Below are 21,212 nucleotides of genomic sequence, written 5' to 3' on the forward strand. Positions count from 1 at the left end.
TGCGATCATTCAGTTAAGGATTTCTGCCATTTGTCATTTCTTAATTTCTCTCTTTTTTCTTGTTTGCTTTAAATGATTTTGCTTTTGATCAGCCTGGCGACTGTGTTGGTTTGATGCGAAACACATCACCTTCAATTTAGGCCTGAACAAATGTGTCAGTTTCTAGTTATCAGGAGCTTGAATCATTATGATCTATAATAAATGTAAAGGTCAGATAAAGGGCTCTAGATATTTGTAGCTTATATCGGCTGGTAGACACACAACCCACATTTTTATTCTCAGCTTTTCGCTGTGACGGTCTTTATATGTCAGCCTGTTGATCCGACTGGTTGGCTATTTTGTTTCTCCTCATTCGTTCAGCCTGACATCTTGTTCATGTTGGCGCATTTCTTTCATCTCTTTCTGCCCTTCTCTGGATCCATCCAGCTGGCAGCTGATGATAGTACATTCAGGGAGCAGTTAGCATTTATCAAGACAGTTGATTATATTACAGTAATGCAAGTTGTTATTTATATACATGTCGATTAACAATAATGCATTTTGTCAATTTTTTTTGACAGTTTTTCATGGATGTAGCTACTTTAGCTAGCCATACAGGAAATACTTCACTGATCAAACATTGTACTCCTATAATATGTTCAAACTTTCCATGGATATTTTGTAAAGCTGTTGCAGTAGAGCATAGATAGCAGTGTTCTTTGGTTCTTTTTATTCCACGCATTCTTCTCTGTCAAAACCTTGCCTTCATTACCCACAATGCAACTTGACCAGTTGCTCCGAGATTTGGGTGAGTTGTGCTCGTAGGTATTCACATGACCCGAAGAATTCTCAGGCGGAACCTGCCGTGACTCAAGTGGCATCACACGAGGCAGTAAATCAGATTAGATGCAGCTACCTACAAAGCTTTGAGTGGTCAGTTGTTTGACCGGTGGAAACAGCCAGAGATAGGCACAGCGCCAGTTATCTTCGAATCACTGAAACCATTTTGTTATTTCCTTTTACGACCAACGCGTGGGGGTAAATGTAGAGTCAATGCATTAAGTTACATATTTAACACCGGATCTCCCTAGTCAATAAAGATAAACATCAAACTGTGAGCTGGGCTCAGTCGGTCAGTATCCTCACACAACCAAGACGTCCAGAGTAAAGCATGTCCTGATAAATAAGCTGGTTTTATTCGATTTTCTGTGGTCTACCCGAAAGGCCACGGAATGCAGAAATGTGACCCCAATACCAGAACCGGCACTGAAAATGTCATGGTTCAGATCTGAGTTATTACTTTTTTTAAGCATAGCGCAATAATTCATAGCATTTTCTTTTTTTCCCATTGTGGTTTGAATGTCCTGCAGGATGAGTAGATTTTGGAAGGGCAATTCACAAAAGCTTTCAAACATTTTCTCGTCATATGTTTATACCAGACGTGAAGCCAGATATCTAATCTCCGTGGCTCTTGTCAGAACAGACCATTAAAAGCCATCACAAGCAGGTGTTTACAGCTGGGGGGTCCTTGGAGGTGGACATCGTCTGTACCTGCCTGGTCGGCAACCTCATCCTGTGGTGGTTTTACTGCAAATATGCAAATGTGTGGTCTCAGATAAGTGGTGAGAGAGAGGGGTGGTTCGTACTCACAGTGTTTTTTACATTCTTAATAAATGAACTACAGTAAGTGGATTATGAACAGGAACTTGATCTTCGATTGTTTTTGTTTGTATGATGGGGTTGAATAATATGCAAAAGAAATTTGACTGATATAACAAGAGTCAAGATTGTGGTTCTAGTTTTTCTAATTTGATCTTCACTGAATTTTTTTTAAATTAGGATGATGATGATGAGATTTTGCATGGGTTAGGTCCTTCAAATGGGCTGCACGGTGGTGTGGTGGTAAGCACTTTCGCCTCACAGCAAGAAGGTTCTGGGTTCGAATCCCGGTTCAAACCAACCAGGGCCTTTCTGTGTGGAGTTTGCATGTTCTCCCCGTGTATGCATGGGTTCTCTCCAGGTTCTCCGGCTTCCTCCCACAGTCTAAGACGATGGATGGATGGATGGATGAATGGAGGTCCTTCAAATCTGCAGAATATGAATTCTAGGCTGAAGCATGTCAGCGGCACCACAATGCTTTTTGGGGGGTTTGTTTGACACATTTTACTTTACCTACCACATTTTTTCATTTTGAATATTTTCATCCCTATTTTATGGGGCTGTAAAGAACGTGTGTGTGTGTGTGATTGTTCATGCATGTGTGTGTAAATATTACTATGTGTAAGTTTGTGTTTATTGGTGGGGGTGATGGGGGCAAAGGTTTCCCACTTTGTAAAAACAGTTAAATTAAATACATGATAATGAAAACATAAATTCATAATAAGGACACAAAAAATGACCTTTGATAGAACGTCATTCAATTGAGCTTTCCTTCATTAAACTGTGAAATATGGGGAAGTCTTAAAATAGGGCAAGGGGCTACTCCTTTGATTGGTCCACAGTTTTACACAGCACTAAACTGCATCAACAAGAAATACCATCTGAATAAAATGGCTTTAAACGCAAGCGAATATTATTTCATTGGCCAATTTGAAAAGAAAAACATTTAAAAAGACAAAAAAAAGCAGATCAAATCTGGGGAGGAAAATTTTGAGGAATAAATGTATCTATTTACATTTTCAGACAAGCTATAGCTGTGTGTGTGTGTGTGTGTGTGTGTGTGTGTGTGTGTGTGTGTGTGTGTGTGTGTGTGTGTGTGTGTGTGTGTGTGTGTGTGTGTGTGTGTGTGTGTGTGTGTGTGTGTGTGTGTGTGTGTGTGTGTGTGTGTGTGTGTGTGTGTTTGCGTGTGTGTGTGTGTGTCTGTCACAGTTGTCGAACGTCTGCCGCGTGTCTCGCTCCCGGAGGCTTAGCGGTGGCTTGTTCGGCCTTTGATCGACGAAGGAAGTGAGGGCAGCCATTTAGCTGCAGCCTCCTCTCTGGCCCACCAACCCTGGCAAACCGCCCACCCCCACCAACCATCATCCCCACCAAACCCCTGGCCTACCCCCCACCTCCCTCTCCCCGGCTCTACTGGTGCTCGGGGGAATCGCAGCCACTCACTGTGATGATTTATGACCACTCCCGGAGCCAGCCTGAGACGTGTGTGTGTGTGTGAGTGTGTGTGTGTGTGTGTGTGTGTGTGTGTGTGTGTGTGTGTGTGTGTGTGTGTGTGTGTGTGTGTGTGTGTGTGTGTGTGTGTGTGTGTGTGTGTGTGTGTGTGTGTGTGTGTGTGTGTGTGTGTGTGTGTGAGAAATACTTTGCGGGATTAAAAAAAAGGGGAAAGACAGTAAAGAGTTTGTTTTGTATATGTGTGTGTAATACTGAAAAGGTGTGTGTGGTCAAATTTGAGGCAGTGTGTTTTGGGGATATTTTTTTCATACTGCATATAGCAGGCAGTGTATTGTAGAACGCTGCAAACGCAGGCATTGCTTTGTGTTCTTCTTATGCAGGGGGGGACACCATTATCTCTCACCTTTACGACTTGGCCTCTCAATAGCTCTCTCCTCTCGCTCTACAGTGAACCTTGACTCTGCAATCTCCCATAAAAGCCATCAAATAAAAAATTCATATCGATACTCTCTGCCCCTCTGCTTTCTCCACCTTTCCCTGCTCCCACCATCAGCGGTCCACGATGATAAACAACCCACTGTCAGATATTAAAACTCTAGAACACAATAAAAGGCCGATTTTCTGTTCTTTCCCCACTTCCCCACAGTTGCAGTTCAGCTTTGCCCAGTCCTGACAAATGCGTTTGGGTGATATATTTCATTTAGTTGGCTTATGCATTCTGCCTAGCTTCTTGTCCTTAGTGGGGTTAAAAAAAGAAACACTGAATTCACTTAGAAACTTAACAGCTTCCATGTTAAATGTGTCCAATCTGTAATCCCTGGAGTTCAGGCACTTAGTTGCTATTTCAACCAATTAATCAGTTGACAGAATAGTAATCAGCAAATATTATGTTCAAGTTTGGATTTTGAGTTATTTTTCAGGCCAATTCCACCCTCTCAAATGTGACAATTTTGTCACATATAAGATAAAGTCCAAATATTTTGGGTTTTGGATTGTTGGTCAAAACAAAATAAGTACTTTGAAGAGTTCACCTTGGTCTCTGGGTATCCAGCATGAGAAAATAATCCAGAATAATCAGAAGTGAAAGGCAATTTGTCTTGTTTGGGTTTTTCTTTGCAGATAAAGCGAAGATAGAGCCTCACCCTACCGCCATTCAGTCATACTAAACCATCTCACCTCCATCTCTCTGAACACATTACGGGCGACAGTGTTGCATGAGCAATCTTCTCCTTCTTCCAGTCCCTGTGATAACATTCCTGCCAGCTTTCTTTTCCAGGTTCGGCTTACTGTCCGCCCTTGGGTGCTGGTCATTGTTTCACATTGGCGTTTGTCTTTCAAAAATTGACTGTAACATTTGTTTTGAAAGAGGCTGTACAAATAAATCTTTACTTACCTACTTACTTACATTATACACTTATATACATTTATCGTAGGACATTTTGTGTAGTGTAAATCACACACACCAGCGCTGAATTTGAGCACTTCTGAATCAGCTGCGCAGCAGGGGCTCAAGTGACGGTGGGTGTGCCGAGGCAGTGCCCATTTCTCCTTCCTATCCCCCAGCAGAGCCTCTGCATTGGTCCATTACGCAGCGAGTCCTGGCGTTGTACAGCAAACGACGCTACCGCCCCAGAGAGCCCGTCAGACCGAGGCGGTCAGTTAAACACACCGTCGGCCATGCAAGTCGTATGCTGCAAGTGGCCGAGGATGATTTGATGCCTTGGTCATGGTGATGACTGAAACTTGGCACCTTCTTGAGTTGTGTTTCCACTTTTAAAAGCTATTAATACATTGGCAAGTTTGAGTTTTATTCTAAAAGTTCAAACATAAACTTGTACTTGGTAATATTGAAGTAAATATTATATTCCACAATATTAAAAATGTAAACTAGATGAATTAAAAAGGGATCTTAGTGGCTCTGTTGACGGACACTCCACAGTTTAGAAATTGGAAACCCATTCCATGACGGCTAAAAGATGGCTTTTCTGTACTGTAAATTGGTCATTGAATATGAATAGAAAAGGCATTTCCTGTCACAATAGTCGCTATTCAAAGTGTGGTTTGTAAAGTTCTGTTTCTATGTTTTGAAAAGTCGGGTTATGCTTTGCACTGTGACTAACATATATTTAGTACATGAAAGAATAAAAGCTTTTTTTCCTCTGAGGATTCTCCTTGAAACCCTCATTTATTATTTGTCATTTAACCTGTCTCTTATTTGGGATCTGATGTTTGATTTTTCAGAAAAAGATCTGCTCCTCAGTTCATTCAACTTTGGCAAAAGTTAAAAGGCAAAGGTGCCTTGGCTTGTCGGAAAAGTTTCTTCACCACAGAACTCTAAAAGATGTGAGCATATTTTCAATCTCATTTCTTTCCCCCTCAACTATCATAATATTTAGGAACAGACAAAATATACTGAATTGTAAAAGATGTCAGCACAGATTGAAATTCCCTTTGCTCAGGGATGGGTGCATTTAGGTTTTGTCTTTTGCTATACTATTGTAACGGATTTCATTATGACTGTGATAAAAACCTGCGAAAGCAACACATTTATCTTCGCTTTTTTTCGGGGCAAATAATTTAGGTTTGGACACTTCAATTACTGTGCATTCAGCCGATACAGTATTCAGCCATGTTTTACCCAAAAGAACGGAGGGGGGTTCCATTAATATACATATTCCAACACACAGGCATCAAATAAGTGTGAGCCACTGAAAAACGAAGGTAAAAATAATAGGAAAACCAGTTAGATCAATAATTACTGTAAGTTGTAACACGATTGTTAGGATTGAGAAATATTTTTTTGACTTCTGCTTCTTACAAAAGTACGGAGAGCAACATATCGATCTGAGGGTATGAATGTACATGACTGTATTTGTGCAATAATGATTTTTTCCTCTCTCTGCTGGTAACAGCAGCTTAGAGGGGGTTGTTTCAGGAGCTTGTCTTGGTCCTGTCAACACAGCAGCATATCAGACTGCTGAAAGTTCGAAGAGGGGGGGGTCTTTTTAATATGCTGTTAATGTGGTCTGGGTGAAAGTCGAAGATTTCCTCAATGGCTCGCTGGGCCCAAGCATGAGGCGATGCCAATGATGCTTTCTGCCAACACTGCAGACTGAAAAATTATGGGAGGCACGAAGTGCTTAATGAATTGCTCAAGTAAATAAACAAGTCATTTCATCCATTTAGAGAAAAAAAGGAAAATGCAAGCTTAATCTTTATTTTGATTTGACTTCAACGGCTCTGTCTGCATTTAAAGCTGTGACTTTTATACACAGTCAAACACATTTGATGCCAGACATGCAGTGTGTTGGTAGCCTCTTCTTAAAACCAGTTTGTTTTCAGTTACTGAGGACCCTGCATAGCATGAGTGAAAGGTCAAAGACTCAAGTAAAAGCAAAAGAGATAAGTGCCTTCAAAGGTGAACTGCTTGGCCATGTGTCGGCGTAATAGTGTAATAGCCTGAAAGAGAAAACCTTTTACGTGAGACAACACTTGAATCTTAGAGTTTACAGTCAGAGGCCATCATCATGTTTAGGGACCAATTACATGCCATCATTCCATCAGTGGGTGAGCTGCCATGTCACTACTGATACTAAGTACAACTGAGTGACCTTTTGGAGGTATTGCCTCCAAATTTGCAATGATGAGGGGAAGATTTGTTATTAAGTGAGACCTTTTGGTTTGTTACCATTTGAGCCAAAAGTAAAATGGCGATGCAGTTTTCAGCCCCGCTGAAAATACCCTTTTGGGAATCAGGTGCAGAACGCAATGATACTCTTCCCACTTGTACCATGAGCTGGATATATGAGCAATAAAACCTGGCTTGTCAAAGTAATCGCTTGAAATGGCAGAAGAAAATAGAGGGACAAATATGAGGTTTGGGCAAAGTACAAGCTTAGGTGCAACAGAATGATATAGATGCCAATGCTCACAGAATGAATAGGAACAAAGGTAGAAAAGGCCAGAAGAAAACACTAGGCATGTTAGTGAAGGAAATGACACAAAGTTAAGGACACTGTATGTAAAGAGGAGGGTGACCCAAGTCATTGTGGGTCATTTTACAAATTTACAAAAGCATATTATGATACACATTCAGAATATACCAAAACGTAAAATCTGAAATCACGTAGAGGCAGTTTAAGGCTATTTAAAGATATGAAAGACAAAACTCTCACCAGTGACGGCCTGGGTAGCAGGAGTTGATACACCAGCGTCCTGGGGATGGAAGCGACTTCAGGCAGATTCAGGCAGACCGGCCACCTAATAAAAAGGCTTGACAGCAGAGACCAAGAGTACGAGCGTCTAAAGAGGAAAGTGAAGAGAGGCACTCAGACTTATTCAGAGTTAAGGTAAGCTCTGTAAAAGCTACTTACTCTAGTAAAGGCAGATCCGTGTACCGAGCATTTCAAGAGCTGTCCCTTACCATTTGCAGTGAAAGGTCAGGTAGACGAGATACTGCAGAGACTAGAAAAAGCAGGTATTACCTTAAGAGTAAAGCAGAAGCACAAGAGCCAAAGAGCACAGTGAGCATCCTAAAAAATCCCATTGTGCCACAGAGACGGAACAGGTGAATAGTCAGTGAGGTGACAGGAATATTAATGATATTCCCAATCTTATACAAGAGCCACTGGTGTTTGGTATTGCACATGGTATTTGAAGATGTTAAACATCTAGTTGCAGAAGTGCCTTTTCTCAGGTTGCCATTTGACATAAGCTCTGGACAGCTCTTCACAGTGATTCCATACATCACCGGACATGTATGGAAAATATGATTAAACATCTTCATGTTGTTGTTGTTGTTTACATGGCCCATTTGCCAGAGATGGGCTGAATGTACCGGGAGCACTTGGAAAAGATGCAGTTCAAGCAAAAATGCTGCCCGATATGCTAATGCGTCGCTACACCGCTGACGCATTTTGCGTCTTTGCACCAATGGATGTTCAACACAATGTGTTTTTTTGGGCTTTTTGCTCCGTTATCACGACACGGTACCTTTCAAGTTTTCAATTTTTTTTTTGAATTATTAAGGTTAGCCCTTCGTGCAAGCGAGATTATTTATTCAATTATTTATTTATGTATGCCTCTGGTTTTAAGGCCTGAAGTTGGTCTGGAATAATTTTGACGGAAAATCTGAGTTCCTACACCAGCCTCGATAGGCTCTTTGTTTTTAGACAGTTTGATCCCCACGGCCTGCCAAGGGCAGACCCTTCCATCGCCTTCTGTTTTAGAGGAGATAATGATTCTCTTTTACTTGGAATGGGATTGCATTTTCTATCTCCCTCGTCCTCTATCCTTCCCACACCTTTACCTTTCCGTCCCTCGCGCCACCTCCCCCCAATCCCACCTCCTCTCGTCAGTCAGCCGCTGTTGGTGCTCCCTCCACGGTGGCGATGCTCTATCGCTCTGTCACAGCGCAAGCGAGGGATGAGAGACAAATCAAAACCACCTTATTTCCCCTCAGTCCCTCTAACTGTGCCAGATTGAATTTGAGGTTTTTCATCTCATTTCTCATCTTTCTCTTTTCCCTGCCTCCCTTGGCGTCCACTCAAAATTACCTGGAACCAAGCCGTCTCACAACTCAATGACGCAGTCTCGTTTATGCATGTGGAGGGAGATAGTCGGCAAGCCTCACTGTTTATTCTTTGGACTCACTTGAAATCCTCTGCTTCAGTTGTGTGTTCCAAAAATGGTCAATACCAAAAATCGAATAAAGGAGCCTGCTTGCCCTCACCAATGTCTTATGAATCCTCATACATTTCCAAATTAGTTTAAAAATAGTCTGATCTCTAAAAGAAAAGGGCGAATCACCATCAGAGAAAACATCTCTCTTGGATGTTCTGTCCCTTACATTCATTTCTTGGACAATTTTATTCAGATCATGGTCTAAATGTCTTATATATGTCCTTATTGCCAAATCTAAACCAGGCCATATCTCTAAATTTAAATATGGTTGACAGCAAATATTTTCTGAGCAAACACAACAGTAGTAAACATTAGTTTGCTGCCAGTCCTTCATATTCAAATAGCATAACTAGCCTCCCTGTACATGAAAAATCTACTGTAGAAGTGTCAGTGATACCCAATCCTCTAGAACTGCAGACGTAGTATATTTGTATTCCATAAGTTAGTCACATTTGGTTTGGTTCTAAATCATTAATTAAGTCATTTTAACAAAGAAGCTTGTACATCTTTGAATATCTTTAATGACTGCATTGCAAGTGGTAAAATAATACCCAGGGGGGCATAGGAAATGGACCATATTAAGGAAAATGTTGCTGCCTTCTAAGCTCAAGCTTAGTTTTGCTTTAGGCATTATGTAATTTATTTTCTTTTATGAAGTATCAGACATCTTGATATGTTTTCTCCTGGGATTGGGACGACTCTAATTTATCACATCTTGTTCAGCATTGAACTGAACTTGATCTGGAACGCCCTTGTCAAAAAGAAGAGGTACACAAATATGTAAAGCACACACATACACATACATGCACACAATGCATTGACCCGTATTGATAACCGTGCATCATCATTAGGTTCTGTGAACTGGGGAGTACACTGATTTTCTCGATAGCTCTGGTGTATTTTAACATGGAAAGTTTTTTTCCAATACGAACCTTGACTCTGACTCAACACAAAAGTATAAGCTTCCATTCAAAGGCGTGATGCAAAGATCCTGCGGCAACAACTTGCGTGTGGACGTGGTCCTGAGTTGGTGGATGAGCGTCCGGACGCCGGGGGCAACCTGGCTCCTGCTACCTGAGAAAAATGACTCTCAATTTCCACTTTGTCCGACTTACTCCCACCCATCCTCCCCTCACCCCACCTTTTCATCTTCAATTATGGGTCGGAATATGAATCTTTAATAGGGTGATAATTGTGCTAGCATATTTGCTGTCACCCACCATTAGCCCAGATTAATTAGCCCATTTAGTTTAGCTTAAGAAAGTGTCTGGCTGAGGGATGGGGGCACTGATGGAAGGCAGGCAGAGAGAGAGAGAGGAGAATCAGCACAATCTGTTCTATATCATAATGATATCTTTCTCCTGCTTTCTCTCTGTCTCTCTGTGTCATTTGCTTCTCTGTCTTTTTCCCTCTTTGCAGCTTTAACTCTCTCTTTCTCTCGTCTAACTTCCTCTGTTAGTCTGTTTCATCAACGTTCAACTCATCTGCCCTGCTCCTAGCAATGTTTTTTGCCTCCCTGTGGTTTTGTGGGGAGACCGATGGGGGAAGTCATGCAGTTTGAACTTATGTGGAACTATTGATTATGAAATTAGCGGTATAGTATAAGCTTGTGGTATTGCTTTTCCAAGGACGCCCTTTTTTTTCTCAAGGGATATTTTTGGAGACCATTAAACTGATGTGCCACAGACTCAAAGGACTATCACAAATTGACCTTGGCATTGTTACAAATTTTTGATCTGAACAATTTGTCAAAGGTTAAATGATCAACATGTTTTAATTCTGTTGTAGCGCTGCGGACAATGTTGGTATTTCTTTTGTCAGAAATGGTGGAAAAGGTTTAGATTTGTCTTACACTTCAAAGTAAAAATGAAAAAGACTTAAAGGGTTGATCGATTTTACCCATGAGTTTTTTACAGGTTTTGGGGGGGATTGCTAACGTTGCAAGAAAGCTGGATTACTCGCAAGGGAGAATCCATCTCGCCAGGCTCCGAGCTATCCGCTTACGGCCGAACCACAATCATGAGGGAGGGACTATTGGCAGCTGAGGGCGTGTCTAGGTGTGACGACAGGGATTATTTGCTGTTAAAAACAAGGGTGTCTGCTCAAAATGTACGCATAGATGCTGCTATAGCACCAGTTATATCAGAGCTGTAGTGTATGTTTCTCAACAAGAAAGATTTTCCCTCCGCTTTTCTCCTGACAGACTTCAGAAATCATGACAGACGGTGACAGAGAGATGGTTCTTCCAGATAATCAAACACCGTCTTGTTTGACTACTGCATATGTGGAAAAAGTTGTATAAGGCCTTTCATAGCTTTTCTATGTTTGATGTATACTTTGCAACACACTGCCTCAAGTGACAAATAAAAAACAATCTGGGGGTGTGGAGTCAGAAAGAAAATCCCTCCAGACCTCTGTAGCCAGCTCCTCATCTCTGTTTGAAAGGGCTACATTGGCCAATAATGGCATAACAGACCCAAATCTGCAACTGAACAGTTGGAAGTCAAGTTGCTTTACAAAGTCCTCTTTTCAGTGTCTCTTCAGCAATAATGTAATCAAAGCTGTACTCCTCGTAATCTTCCTTTCAACAACTGATCAAATGGCTGCGTTCACAGTGGCAAACCGACAGAGATCGCATTATCACCAAAAATGTGCAGCTTTTTAAGCACCTTTCAGCTCGTTGTTTCTGGTTTACAGGCGTTAACTGTTTTGGTTTCCCCTCGCTGTCGCCACAAACTTTGTTTTCAGCCGTAGCAGGCGGATGATTCAAAGAGCCAGATATTTATTTCGCTGTCCAGATATTTCAAGTGATGGGGGAAAAACTGACTTCCTGGATGTTTGGCTGATCCACAGCGCCAATTGGATGTTGCAGAAGGATGAAAAACTCTCATAGAACCCGAGAGCTGGTTGTTAATTTGCGTAATTGGCAGCATTAGCAAACATTTCAGATTGCAGGACATCATTTCATTCAATGTTAGTGTGAGAAATATTGCTTGATGGAGCTTTAAACGCGCTCTCCACCTTGGGATAAGTCGTGTGTGTGTAGGTGTGTGCGGCAGAGGAGTGACTTGGCCATGTCACTGGCTGTATATCTCGCAGCAGGCAGTGGGAAATGAGGTCTAATCGGAGGGATATTAAAGTCACAATAGACTGCTCCTGCTATTAAGGCCTGTCAGCCCTGGCCTCCTCTCTCACCTTGATATTTCTCAGTTGCTGAATATTTATATGCCCGCATCACATGCTACTCGCACTGTGCAGTGCGTGCGCGGTTTTTTCTTTTTGTGTGCGTGTGCCGGAGCATCAAGCAAGAAATTCATCACCGTTTTGTAGCCACTCAAGGTCGTGGAATGAGTTCATGTGCACGTGTGTATCACTTATGCAGTCCACCTTTTCTGTCCCTCTGATCCCCAGGTGCTGCCGGGGCGAGGCTGCTCTCAGGTCAGAACAAACCCGTTGCCATGGATGTGGATGAAGAGGAGAATATGAGTGAGTTGAACCGTGATCGCTCTCAATTGTCCAATCTGTGCTGTGTCTGGTCTCCACTTTTAAATGTCCACCTGCATGCTTTACCTCATGTGTCCCGTCCTTTTCTCAAGTGTAATCAGCGCCAAGGCCAATTTATGAAATAATGTAATGTGCGATGCGAGACAAAACTCATCAAACTAAATGCAAATCTAACTCATAGGAGCTTATAAAATACACTTATATCTGTTGTGTTGCTAAATGTAATTCTATTTAGCATTATGTAAGCTGCCCGTAGTCCTTTCACACGCAAATACACAGTTGATGTTACCAAAACTTTTTTCGGGAAAACTAAATCATCATATCTGAGACGCTTCAGGTCACATTACAGATTCCCTCTATCTCCATTGCTCTCCTTGGAAAAAATCCTCTCCGCTCCAGCATGTGGAGCATTAATTAGACATTTGGGTTTGAACTCGGTGTGTGAGCCTCAGAAGGCACGGGAAGACATGACTGAATGTGTTTTCCTTTCACCATAACGATTTTGAACTCACATTCAAAGGTAGCTGTCATCCCTAGCAGCGGCCCCCAACCTGCAATTCAAATGATCTCATTGTAGTGTCATCCTCAGTTGTTTTTGCTCTGAGGAGAGGCACGTTGTTATGCGTTATGTCAAATAAGCAGAGATGCAGGAGAAGTCTTTGTAGTGTTTCGCAGGCGGCCTCTTTCTTCAATTTCCACTGGCAGTCAAAAGATACATTTGAAGATAAAACGCAGTCCAAGCTCGCGCAAGCCTATTTCTTTAATACCCGGGGAAGACCGGAGGAAAACATTGACGAAGTTTTTAACTTCTACGTGACAACCTCAGCAGCTCTTGAAGCTCTTTAATCACACGAATCAACCCAAATCAGAAGCCAAACGAACAAGTTGCACTTAAAGTTGCTATCAAAGACTTTTTCTTGTGTGTACCATTTGGTTCTTGCAACCCCCCCCCCCCCCCCCCCCCCCAAGCAGATTTTTTTAGCCTTGAATGATTCAAACATATGGCGATTTTTTTTCTTTGCATTACTAATTGATGCTGATTACACAAGTGCTGTCACGATAATGACCACAACTGCATGTGTGTGCAATAATTCAGTGCATGGTGTCTTGGCTGTTGCTCTAAGCCTTTTGTCCTCAGATCTATTCTTAAGCTCAGCCATAGCTGGATATCAGTCACCCTGCAGATCATCATACTATAAAATAAATATCATGATGATAAAAATTCAATTTTAAAACTCTCTGTGCCATTATATTCAATGTGTTTGTCCGTGCAACATGCTACAGTTTTCTTTATGTTTTTACATTTTATTTTTGATTGGCTGATTGGTCACTATGCTCCAAAAATATGAGGTAATGGTCACTGTGTGTATTTGTGTGTGTTGTCCTCTACATTTAATGGAAATCCCCAAATTTATGGTAGTATTCTATTATTGTCAGAGAAATTTCACCTATCGCCATTCTGATAGGTTAGAGTTCTTCTTTGCTACTGTTGTGTACAGTTAAACCGCCCCATTTTCCCATAGTCATCATGCATATTTGCAAAACTCCATACCAATGTGCAGAGTGCATGACATACCAAATGTATTGCATGTTTTCAGAGCTCATAAACAGAAGAATGTGCATTTTGTATTCTTGATCATGGGGAGAAGTTGTTTGTTTGTTTTTCTGACTTGAGACATGTCAGTTGTAGTGCGCAGATGGTAACAGCATGTCGGTACAGATTGGAACTTAAAACACTGTGCCCTCTGACAAGCTCCATGGGGGAGACCTCAGAGGCACAGGGTCTTACGAATGGCACCTCATTAGAAACAGTTGTAGAGTTCCCATTTTCCTCATTTTGATACGACACTCGTTCTTTTAAAAAAAAAAATGGCCACAGTATTTTAACCTCCCACCGTGTTACCACTCAAGCCTTTAGGATCCTGCAGTAGGTGGAGTCTCCTTCTGCCTCTTTGGTGTGTTCTCCCGTTTGCCTGGTCCTCAGCTCTTTCCCCTGCACTCCTCCCCTGCACTCCCTCAACCCAACCTACAATCCCACTCATGCACACTGCGGCCTCTCTTTCTCCTGAGTACCGCAAGGAGTAACCTATCAAGCCTTTGCTGAAGGATGTTATAAATGAAAATTTTTGCCAATATTCCATCCACTTTGCTAACTGGATTCATTGATATGTGTTCCCCTGTACAGTATATTTCAGAAACTGCAGTTAAAAACTAAAACTAAACACTCCAAGTGTACCCAATTTCTTTCTAGGCACTCAAGAGATTAGAAAGTGTGTGTGTGTGTGTGTGTGTGTGTGTGTGTGTGTGTGTGTGTGTGTGTGTGTGTGTGTGTGTGTGTGTGTGTGTGTGTGTGTGTGTGTGTGTGTGTGTGTGTGTGTGTGTGTGTGTGTGTGTGTGTGTGTGTGTGTGTGTGTGTGTGTGTGTGTCTGTGGGTGGGTGGGTGGGTGGGTGTGCGCATGTGCATGGGTGTGTGAGCCTGGCTCGTGTTTCCTTGGATTTATGTTTGAGACCCATAATACTGTGCAACCTGAAAACTGTACCATAGCCACATAATTATCCCACTTCCCCCTGACCATTACAATAGCAGGCCTATGTAATTACAACTTTAATTATAAAGATATATTAGAAGTTTAATTTCAAAATTACAAACGTTTCACCCAAACATTTTCGACAGTGCTTTAAATGTTGGACAAGGTATACGCACCATCTCTTTAAGAACAATATATTGATTAATGATGTTCTACTATTTGTGGTAATGTCAGTATACTACAGGTTAAGATGTTCAATTATATTAAAAGCCAATTTCTCTTACTGTGATAAAGGAACACAAATCAGTAGTTCAGTTCCAAAGAGTGATAAAGGAATCTATAAATTTTGCATTTACAAGATCCTGCAACGAAGGCGTTGTAAGTTACTCTTTCTGGGCACCGCAGGTTCAAGCAGCACCGATGTTAAGGAAAACCGAAACCTGGACAACGTGTCCTGCAAAGACGGGCTGGGGGTGGCTGAACAGCTCCCGAATGGAAGCGGCCTGAGCAGTCGAAAGCGCCCCCTCGAGGAGGGGAACAATGGGCACACTCACTCCAAGTTCCGGGCCAAGAAGCGCAAGAAAACACCTGGGCCAGTCTTGCCCAAGAATGCGCTGATGCAGCTGAATGAAATCAAACCGGGTCTACAATACAAACTGCTGTCTCAGACGGGACCAGTCCATGCACCCGTTTTTGTTATGACTGTGGAGGTCAATGGACAGATGTTTGAGGGCATGGGCCCAACAAAGAAGAAGGCTAAACTGAATGCAGCTGAGAAGGCCCTGCGTTCATTCGTCCAGTTTCCCAATGCGTCTGAGGCCCACCTGGCCATGGGTCGAACCCTGACGGTGAACACGGACTTTACATCTGACCAAGCTGACTTCCCAGACATGCTCTTCAACGGCTTTGAGACGCCAGCTGCACCTGAAGAATCTTTCTATCTAGGCTCCAATGGTAGCAGCACCATAAACTCCCTAGGGGAGTACCCTCTGCCCACGCCACCTGGCAGCAACCTTGTCCAGGCCCCACTGCCCCCTCCATCGGCGTTCAACTCACCCTCCAGTGGCAAAAACCCAGTCATGATCCTCAATGAGCTCAGGCCAGGCCTCAAATATGACTTTGTCTCAGAGAGCGGGGAAAGTCATGCCAAGAATTTTGTGATGTCAGTAACAGTGGATGCACAGACGTTTGAAGGCTCAGGTCGCAACAAGAAGCTGGCAAAAGCCCGGGCAGCACAAGCCGCCCTTTCAGCTCTCTTCAACATGCAGCTAGACCAGACACCATCCCGGCAACCCATACCAAGCGAGGGATTGCAGCTTCACCTACCCCAGGTAAGATTACTTTTTTTTATTGATTGTCAAACTTCTAACCGAAATAGAAACTCAACTATTAATTTATTTAAACCAAGCTGATCAGCTATTTGGACTGCAGGATTCGTCAGCCATACTATATGCTTTTTTCAATCACAGTTCATTGAAAATATCTCCCTTGTATCAAGCTCTGGCTCAGTATTTGTATTCTCTATAATAAAGTCTCTTGGCTTTCCTAATTGATTGAAAAGGGTGAAGGTTCAGAAGACCTTGAAATATTCATCATTTTGACCACTGAATAAGTCAAAGAAAGCTATGTTCCAAAGGGTTATCATTTGTATGTATCCGGATTTCATGTGACTGACTCACAGACTGCTCAGTATTCATCAAAAACGATGAATAGATGATGAATTAGTCATTGCATAGTTACAATGCGAGCCCTGTTGAAGGCATTTCAGATTTTATTTATACATGCCAAAAGGCCTGGTCACCTCAGCGTTTATTAATAGAAATAACTGTCAAAGATTTCCTCTGCTAATAACAGCAGATCCCAGATCTACTCTCTTCATCTCCTTGCCCTTGCTTCTGAGAAGAGACATGTCAGACATATAATTACCAATTATCCAATGCTTTCTTCATAACCTTGTCAATCATCACTAGACTTGAAAAACAAATTAGAATTTGAGAGAGACAACAGTAACGAATAATGAAACCACAAACACAAAGACAGGTTTTGCAAAATGGAAGTTTAAAGCTGTTAAAGATAACCTTTTTCCGACTCTTCATATTAGATCCAGATAATCTTTGTTGGAGATAATCAGGATTCTAGTGCCTGGTTCATTTCTTACTTCTGTTGAGATCACATTCATTTTTCTTCTGGTTGAGGCACAAACATCAGATGCATTAAACCCTTCTCCCTAATGAATAATACTTCCATTTTTTAATATCATCATAGTGAGCTCTGATGGAACATGTGTCCAGAACTAGATACTGCTCCATCTGTCCAGCTCTGCTGCCGTAGTAGGTTATCATTAAAACCTCATTCACATCACTTTTGCAGAGATTAAAGGCTGATGGTCGCTTTAGATGCCAGTGTAGTGGTGACTGTCAGAGCCGTGTCAGTGTGTCAGGAGAGATAACACAGTCAGCGAACCTAATCAGCACGACACGCTGTCCACAGTCCTCTTCTCAAAGCCTTTCTTTCTTTACTCACTCTCTGCACTTGTCAACCGATTTATTCAACAAGCACCCCGTTTAATGATGGCTCCCCCACTAACTGCAGTATTAATTCTCTGTCGCTCCGTGTTTCCATCTGGAAATGCGCTAATGGGGAGAAATGGTTGGATTCCAGTTTAATTGCAGAAAACCTAACCTTAGTTTAATGTTTTATAGTTTAAGTTGGTCAAATAAATGTCCATAAAATAATCCAACAAAAACTCTTAAGAAATATCTAGACAACCAATGAAAGAAATATTTATTCTTCCTGAAAGGAACGTTTTTTGGACATGTGTTTTTGTCCAAACGTAAGTGCGCTGCACCCCTAGAGATTAACATTCCTTTATTTACACCATAGACGACCTTTGCATTCGAAAGTCAAATGATCTGGCTACGAGTAGGCGACTCCGAAGTAGCAGGGAAGTAATACTGGACTAATCTCTTTAATTTGTGGTCATCCAGCCGTCATCTCTCCTTGGTTATCATCATTTTCCATCACATTAACAATGGATTAAGAGCCAGCAGGAAGAGTTGGCGGTCCGAGAACAAAAGATGTGTGAAGTTCAGCTTGGGTTCCCCAAGAGTTTGGACTGTGATTTTAAATTCTGTGGAAAGTCGACAAAGTCTTTGTTCGCATCTGTTGCTTAGTTTTACTTTAGTGTGGTTTTTGTCTTTTGTGATTCCCTTTCAGGAGACAGATGGTTAATTAAAACTGTCAAATTCAAACAACGTTGCTTGAAAGACAGTGAGGTATACCTCAGAGGGTCAACCTAGTTTTACTTGTTGCTGTTTCAACACTCCGACTCTTGTTTGGAGCTGAATTCGAACGGTGTGACAGGTACACGGTGCTCTAGGGGAGGATAACATCAGACACGCTTTGTAGGCTGACGTATCTGACACAAGCTTGTGTTTGTGTGGCTGCGTGTGTGTATGTGTGTCTCGCTGTTGTGTGTCTGCATTTGTGTCCGTCTGTGTTTATGTGCTTCCAGGTTCTGGCTGATGCCGTCTCTCGCCTGGTGGTGGATAAATTCAGTGAGCTGACAGACAACTTCACCTCACCCCATGCACGACGGAAAGTCCTAGCAGGAGTCGTCATGACAACAGGTAGATTTCAGGGGAAAGGATGCTTGGTGGTTTTATGTTTAGATACAATACTACTGAAGGTTAATTTTTGACTGCTTCAGGTTGTGTTCAATATAATAATCTGTCCTCAGTAATCTATATACACACAATTTACAGTTTTGTTTTCAGTCCTGTGATTTGTGGTGAAATACAAGTACATTTATTCAAGTGCTGTGGCTAGGTGTAAATTTAAGAAAATTGATCAAATTAGCTTCACTTCGACCAAATAGACAGTAAAATGCCACTTAACCATTAATGCATTAACACATAATAGTCTATAACTCTCACAGGGACCATTATTCTGCATTTAGATCTTTAATTTTTGTTACTTTAAAAGTAATAAATGCAATACTTATACAGCTCCAATGGTGATAGCTAGCGTGAAAGTTTTATGGTGATCTCAGAATAAATGCTGATATCTGAAACATATTAGTGCTGATTTTCCTTCAACTCAGCACCACCTTCAACTCTATTAACAATGATCTTTAACTAAGCCATCTTGAGAAGTGGTTTGGTCCCTCTGGTTACTGTACAGTAACACATATCGCAAACAGTGAACACTTACTATGGTGTGACCCAAGGCAGTGTGCTAGGACCTTTGCTGTTTTCACTGAAGATGCTGCCACTGGGATCCATAATTCATCAATGTGGCGTGAATTTCCACATCTATGCTGACAACACCCAGCTGTATGTGTTCTTTAGGCCAGATGACCCAAATACTCCAATATAACTGACTCATCCGTGACTGAGTGGATGAGCAAGAACATCCTAATTCTAAGTGAAGATGAGACTGAGATCCGCCTAGTTGGGCGAAAAAAATTGCTGGTCGTCTTGACTACTGTATTGCTGTGTATACTGGCTTACCAAAAGCAGCCATTGCACAGACTATCCAGAATGCTGCAGCCAGGGTGTTTAACAAAAACTAAAACAAGAGATAAGGTAACTCTTGGTTTACTCAACCAACACTCACTCCCTGTACCTTGTAAAACCAAATGGCACCACCCCTTCTTCTATCACGGACTCCCTTTTGTTCTAGGATCCTCCATGAACCCTAAGATTCTCCAGCTGCATCTGTAACTATTCTCTAGTTCCCCACAAAAACATCTGGAGATGCTAATGTTAGCTACTATGTCACCAAAACATGGAACACTTTGCCTTTATATGTAACACTTGCTCACCCAGTGAACAGTTTTATACCACTCAAATATAATATTGTATATACATTAGTTACTAATATTTTAATATTTATTATAGATACACCAACACAAAACCTTATTTTGTATGTGTGGTTTTTAACCATTTGACTTTTTGTTTAGTTTAGGTTTTTTTTGCTGTATTGTAAGCTTTTCGTGCCAAACTGTGTATGGAAGTGCTTTATAAATAAAGTTTAAATTAAATTGTTATTAAATTAAAGTATTGAAGTCGTTCATTAGTTTTCATAACAATAGATTATCAAATAACAATGTACGAAATGACAACTTGAAAACAGTGAGACAATTTGAAATGGGTCATTTGCCACGGTTTTTGCAGAGGAGGTAGTATGATGACATTTTCAATGATAAAATAACTTACATTTATGATGTTTATTTTGGGGGATCCCATCCAAATAATATATAACATTAATATCTCTGCGAGAGCATCTGTCAGTGGTCTCTGAGATTGACAGGACAGTTGTATGATTGTTTTCCGTTCAGCATATGATAAAATCGAGAGTCCGTCACCCTTATTGCTTTCTTCTTTGACGTCATTGTAAGTCATTGTTGTTATAAACATTGTGCTGACATTATCAGTTCAGCCCAAAGTTTTTCTCCCCCGCAAAAAAGATTAAAAAAAGCATACAGGTGAAGGGGCAATAAGGGCAGCAGTGACATCTTTATTGCAGTCTGACCCCTCAAGGGCATAAAAGTGTAATCTAAACAGCGGGTACTCTGAGGGTTGGTGACCATTGACTAATACAACGTTCGTTCTCTCTCCCCTCAACAGGGACAGATGTGAAGGAAGCACAGGTCATTTGTGTCTCCACAGGAACCAAATGCATCAACGGTGAGTACATGAGTGACCGCGGCCTGGCACTCAATGACTGCCACGCTGAGATAATCGCCCGACGCTCGCTCATCAGATACCTCTACACTCAGCTGGAGTTCTTCCTCAGGTCAGTAAACAGTGTAAAGTCTATCTAATTCATTTTGAGTTTATGTCCAGTTAAATGAGCGGCAGTGTAGGTTCAGTGCCGTTTATCCGCCCTGTATTGAAACGGTCTGTCGTCCTAGCAGCGGCAAGGAGGATCACCAGAGTTCAATATTCGAGCACTGTGACAAGGGAGGCTACAGGTTAAAGGAAAATGTTCAGTTCCACCTCTACATCAGCACCTCGCCCTGCGGTGACGCCAGGATCTTCTCCCCGCACGAGGCCGGAGTGGAAGGTTCGCAACTCTGCCCGACACCAGCCTCATCCCTTCCTCCTCCTCCGCTCGGCCAGCATGCTTTTCCTTCGGTCTCGTCTTAGTTTCCAAATTCATTTTCAACAACAGTTTTTATTATATTTAATTAACATTTGTAGGTTTTCGTCTTATGCTTGGCTTCATTTAATTATAATTTGACTCCCAACTGTCCCAATACACATCACAGACACATTTAAACAAGGCTCTAGTAATTAGAGCTTTTTGTCGTTCTCTGTCTGTCTCCGTCGGCCTTTTCTTCCACCCAGCCAACCCACTCTGTCTGTCTGATTAACCTCCCTCTCACTCTTGTCAAAGTGTTTTCCG

The 21,212-nt window shown here is 41.8% G+C and overlaps 1 protein-coding gene across 6 annotated transcripts in view; it reads left to right on the forward strand.

Annotated features, from left to right (window-relative positions):
- adarb1b (adenosine deaminase RNA specific B1b) overlaps positions 1 to 21,212 on the forward strand; it is a 116,366-nt gene that overhangs the window by 84,533 nt on the left and 10,621 nt on the right. For 5 of the 6 annotated variants that reach the window (XM_035603673.2, XM_035603672.2, XM_035603671.2 and 2 more), the window contains 5 exons: positions 12,181 to 12,255; positions 15,207 to 16,132; positions 18,316 to 18,430; positions 20,432 to 20,600; positions 20,719 to 20,870. In XM_035603673.2, coding sequence (XP_035459566.1) covers positions 12,228 to 12,255; positions 15,207 to 16,132; positions 18,316 to 18,430; positions 20,432 to 20,600; positions 20,719 to 20,870 — 1,390 coding nt within the window. In that variant the 5' untranslated portion in view covers positions 12,181 to 12,227. The remainder of the gene's footprint in view (positions 1 to 12,180; positions 12,256 to 15,206; positions 16,133 to 18,315; positions 18,431 to 20,431; positions 20,601 to 20,718; positions 20,871 to 21,212) is intronic. The other variant, XM_035603670.2, reaches the window with a different exon arrangement.

This window comes from Scophthalmus maximus, chromosome 14, assembly GCF_022379125.1.
Source record: "Scophthalmus maximus strain ysfricsl-2021 chromosome 14, ASM2237912v1, whole genome shotgun sequence".
Lineage (NCBI taxonomy): Eukaryota > Metazoa > Chordata > Actinopteri > Pleuronectiformes > Scophthalmidae > Scophthalmus > Scophthalmus maximus.